This window comes from Notothenia coriiceps, unplaced genomic scaffold, assembly GCF_000735185.1.
Source record: "Notothenia coriiceps isolate Sejong01 unplaced genomic scaffold, NC01 NC01_scaffold00029692, whole genome shotgun sequence".
NCBI lineage: Eukaryota > Metazoa > Chordata > Actinopteri > Perciformes > Nototheniidae > Notothenia > Notothenia coriiceps.
The window spans coordinates 1-5,201 of record NW_011362393.1 but is presented as its reverse complement, the minus strand read 5'-3'; the positions used below and the strand labels follow the sequence as shown (position 1 = coordinate 5,201).

At 38.4% G+C, this 5,201-nt stretch overlaps 1 protein-coding gene across 1 annotated transcript in view; it reads left to right on the top strand.

Moving 5' to 3' along the window:
- mylk4b (myosin light chain kinase family, member 4b) overlaps positions 1 to 5,201 on the top strand; it is a gene marked incomplete at its 5' end in the record, with an annotated part of 7,799 nt that extends 2,598 nt beyond the window's left edge. The window contains 8 exons of the mRNA XM_010786853.1: positions 725 to 818; positions 1,571 to 1,680; positions 1,780 to 1,921; positions 2,236 to 2,306; positions 2,386 to 2,514; positions 2,611 to 2,842; positions 3,909 to 3,957; positions 4,062 to 5,201. Coding sequence (XP_010785155.1) covers positions 725 to 818; positions 1,571 to 1,680; positions 1,780 to 1,921; positions 2,236 to 2,306; positions 2,386 to 2,514; positions 2,611 to 2,842; positions 3,909 to 3,957; positions 4,062 to 4,072 — 838 coding nt within the window. The remainder of the gene's footprint in view (positions 1 to 724; positions 819 to 1,570; positions 1,681 to 1,779; positions 1,922 to 2,235; positions 2,307 to 2,385; positions 2,515 to 2,610; positions 2,843 to 3,908; positions 3,958 to 4,061) is intronic.

Sequence of the window (5,201 nt, the reverse complement as noted above, 5' to 3'; positions counted from 1 at the left end):
CCCCACCAACAGTCCAAAATAGATGAATTTACAATGATATAAAACTTTAATTTTTCTGCATGAGATGCTGAAACTAGCAATACAATTTTTATTTGATGATGATAAATAACTAAATAGTTACTGTTAGAACAATCTCATTCGTCACTGCCTTTAGTTCCAATATCAGGATACATGTATTTATTTATCCATGCGAGAATGGAAGTAATCATCACATACGGTACATATGGTATAGTTCCCAGAACAGTGTCCTTCACATGCTTATACACAAGAGAGTGTTACAGTCACAAGATGCAGAATACCGGTTCAAAGCAGTATGCTTTGCTTAGTTCAGATTAGCTAAGCAATAAACATGACAGTCATGTCTATCTCCATAGAGGCTGAATCATCATGTTAATCGTTGTCACATAGCTATCCTATGCCTAAAAGAGTGTGTCATGATGCTCTTCTAGGTAGTCATACATCCTGTTACGTACACAGCCTACAGTTGGTTATCATGTGCTACTCTGATATAGAAAGAGTACATTCAGTATTTTCCCAACAGTTACAAACACAACATTTAAACAGTTGTTTCTGTTGATGTTGATCTTATCAGCACCAGATTAAGTGATGTTTTAGAAATCCCAAATATCTTGTTTTTGGACCTAAGCTAGGAAAATGTATAATGATTTATCTTCTCATACTCTGTATCTTGTATTTATGTATTTGACCCCTCTCTGTGTTTCAGGGGACGTTTTGGGCAAGTCCACAAGTGCATAGAGAACTCGTCTAATCTGATGTTGGCTGCCAAGATCATTAAAGCCAGGAGCCAGAAAGAAAAGGTGCAGTAATAAGCAATTAAAGCTAAATACTTATCATTGCTAAGGATCATAAAGGATTACATTTTAAAAATAGATTCAGCTCAAAAACCCAGAGTGTGTGGACATGAGAATTTGTCAACCTCTTTGTTCCTTTCGTAGGTTGTCACATACAAATAATGTTTTTTTGTTTTGTTGGCGCATGTAAATATATAAAAGCAACCTCTGTAAAACAGTTTTTTTTTTAAATGGTTGCAATACAAAATAAGATATGCACGATTTACAGTATCTGTTTTACATTTATTTTGCTGATCCTTTTATCCAAATAGACAATAAGTGCATTCAACTACATGGGTACAACCAAACAGTTGAATATATTATGCATGTTGTACATTATCTTCATCCAATACGCTTTACTGGCTAGGTGCCACATTTACAAACATGTGACTACAACTGTACTCACACATACATTTGTATTCGCTTTTGAATGGAAAGCATTTTCTGTAAAGCAGCTGCAATAAGTCTTTGCTTAATAAATTGCTTACACAATGATATATTACCTTACAGGTCTGTCACCATAAAGGAGAGTAAATCAGATAACGGCCATTTAAAAATAAATAAAAGTAAGAATGTATTCATTTTTGGCAGAGCAAACAACTTCCTCTTACTGCATGTGAAGCTTGACTTGCAGACATTTGCCGTTAATGAACTTCGATACATTTTGCCAGTAAAACAGTCTGAGATTGTGATTACTGAGTCTTCTGTCTGTCTCTCAGGACCTGGTGAGGAATGAGATCCAGGTGATGAACCAGCTGAACCACCCCAACCTCATCCAGCTGTACGCCGCCTTCGAGTCGCGCCATGACATCATCCTGGTGATGGAATAGTAAGTCAGGGTTCCTATGTTGGTACTCAGTATGTACCCTCGTATTTTTTCCAAGATCTTCCTTGCTGTAATGTGTCTGCGCTTCTCTTTGTGCCGCAGTGTGGAGGGAGGGGAACTGTTTGACCGCATCATCGATGAGAACTACAACCTGACAGAGCTGGACACAGTGCTGTTCATACGCCAGATCTGTGAAGGCCTGCAGTACATGCACAAGATGTACATCCTGCATCTTGACCTCAAGGTAAACCCTGCTTCAAATCTTAAATTCTCTCATTAAGAAATATCTTATGTTGCTGTCACATTGATGTTTACTTTTTTCCAATCCAAACGCAAGTCAAATATTGAATTCCATAGTTTATACTCTGTTGGTTTAAGTCTCTTTCTCACTTTTTAGTTAATTTAAGTTGAAGATGCTTAAAGCACTATTTCTTTTGGAGTTATAATCCACGTAGGGAAGGATTTGTCTGAAAAGCAGTATACAAAATCATCAAATTTAAACAATTGTATTTGTTTTATATTCTGTTTTTATAATCCTTCTCTTTTGTTACTTTTCAGCCAGAAAACATTCTTTGTGTCAGCAGAGCTACTAACAAGATTAAAATCATTGACTTTGGCCTGGCCAGGAGGTAAAATCATCATTATGTATAGTTCAAATGTTGTGGATTCTCTCAGACTCTTATATGTCTGCTTGTGTTTCTCTGACAGATATAAGCCCAGAGAGAAGCTGAGGGTCAACTTTGGAACACCTGAGTTTTTAGCTCCTGAAGTCATCAACTATGAGTTTGTTTCATTCCCAACAGACATGTGGAGCCTGGGCGTGATTGCGTACATGCTGTGAGTTATGGGATGCTCATTCACATAGATGTATATTTGCAAGTATAGATATAAAGGAACAGAGTAGCATCCCTGATCTCTTTCCTCTTGTTCCAGGCTCAGTGGGCTGTCTCCGTTTCTGGGAGACGACGACAACGAGACGCTGAACAACATCCTGGCCTGTCAGTGGAACTTTGAGGAGGAGGAGTTCAAGGACATCTCCGACGAAGCAAAAGACTTCATCACACTTCTGCTGGTGAAGAGCAAGAGCTGGAGGATGAGCGCAGCGGAGTCCCTCAGACACCCCTGGCTGTCAGACAGAAGTCTGCACTATCGACTAGATCAGAAGGTAATGAACCACGCTGAGTGTTTAGCACCACCTGAATGCACAAACAAATATATATATTTGTCCAATCAAAGCTCTTGTTTCTCCTCTTCGGGTTCATTCTTAGGTGGCACAATGCTTGTTTAAGCTGTATCTAAATGTAAAGCAGTCGTGAAGTCTGAACTGTAAAGCCACACATAATTATGAGATTCAATATGATAGGCACAAACATTTGCTTCTTTAAAATGTACACCTTAAACATTAGAATTAGTTTGATATTATTGTGAGGGACACTTTAGTCAGTAGGTCAGGAAATTATAAAGTAAGGGATAGTGGCATTGATCCAATTTAAATGTTTATTGTCAAAACATATACAGTACAAACTGACGGTGTAAAAATGGTGTGATGCCTGACTCCTAAACCCTAAAGCCACGAGGATAAATTGGACATTTTATTTAACGGGCCCTGTTATGTTCATTTTCAGGATCATATTTGTCATTTTAGCCTCTACTATGACATGTTTCCATGCTTTAATGTGCAGCACCTCTTTTCAACCTCTGTCTGAAACCAGAGCCGAGACTGCTCTGATTGGTTAATTTGTCAGCTCTATTGTGATTGGTCAACCAATTAGAGATTTTCTGCACCATACAATATGTTGGAGTGCTAGCCAATAGAGTGTTACACAGAGATGTCACTATGTTACTGAAGTAAACAGAGGAGTCCAATGAATGGAGGCGTTTTCAGGCAGGGGGGAGTGTGTGGAAAAGAAACTCCTTCTGGAGGGTACTTTGAGATTTTAGCCTTTGCAGACCATTTACATGCACAAAAACATAATAATAATAATAATAATATAGGGCCCCTTTAAAAGGGAAATAATATGAAAAATTATATTTGACAGTGTTTGTGCACAATACATTCATGTACTAACCAGGGGTTGGATTGAAGCGTCAGCTAAAGGAAATGTAATGTAATGTAAAAAGAGACAGGCGCTTGGCAGATCACAGTGACAGTTTGTAAAAAAAACAAAAACAAGTTTTCATACCGGTATTTTATGCAATGCACTAATTCATAGGATCCTTTTTCATTATAGAAAAATAAGTGCCACTCCACACACGCCCCTTCTCCAGAGAACCAGACAGGTGAGATTAATACATTCCTAATAGCTTGTAAATAACTTTTTCTTTTTGCATTCTGGCTACTATAATCTTTAAACCTGCATTTATTTTCTCCGTTTCCCTCCCAGAAACACTGTGAGGCCCTCAGCATGCCTTGTAGAGCCCTGGAGCTCAACACTGGACCAATGCTGCTGTACCTGTATGGCAACTGGATTACTACTCTCACATCCTTCTGTCAGCTTAGCTTAGTTTAGCTTCATTAGCTCTGATCTGAAAAGTGTGAGGCCCACAAGAGAAAAAGTTGACTTCTTTTAATGCTGCCATTGAGGCACCAACCATCTGCTTGCATGCTTACTGTCCTGTAGAGCACCAACCTTCAGACTGACTCGGTGGTGTGTAGAACGACCCATATTGCAATGGTGAATCCATAATATTATACACAAAGGTCCTGAACAACTGTCACTTCTACAACTTCCACATCCACTGCAGTTGGAAAAGGTGAAGAAACACTGAAGAAAAGTAACTTAGCATCAAACAAGTTGTTCTCTCTCTGACAATGTCCTGGTTTGTTGCATGCTTTGCACCTTTTGGCCTACTTCTTCAAGGTTTAGCAAACATTTTAAAATAAAATATAGACTGAATTCTTAAATATATTTTTGTGAATACAGATTTTTTTCTTTTCATTTACAAGTCTTATTGAAATGTGTTTATTTCTTGAACATAAGGTAGAAGTAGAACTTGGTCGAAGTTGAAGTCACACCACGTTAATTTATTATGTATATATCACAACACTACATCCATCCTCTCATTTCCCTGGAAAGTGAAGACATCTCAATGACTGAATACCTTCGGTTTGGAGCCATATTCAGACTGCATTTCTGGTACATTTTCACTGTAGACTTGATTGCTTTCTTTATGCGTTCATGCCACTAGCTTGCCTTTGCTTCGGCAGTTTGGAGTAGCCCTCTCACCTTCCATGAAGGCACAACGGACAACAGAATACTACCTATGAATGATTTGTGTTTATGACTGAAGTGGATTCTTATGTTCATTTATTTACTGGTTCAAACGCCAGACTGTACTTGAGGTGCAAAGCTTTTCTTTTCAAGATGGGGTTTCTTTACAGGGAAGAAAAACAGGATTTCACCTAGTTCTGCACATGTATGCTCTGAATGTGTAAATGCACACTTCAGCTTGACGGACAGCCAACAACAGAGAGGACACCAGTCTGTATTTTATTGTCCTTTTATTTCTAATACATGGGAAGT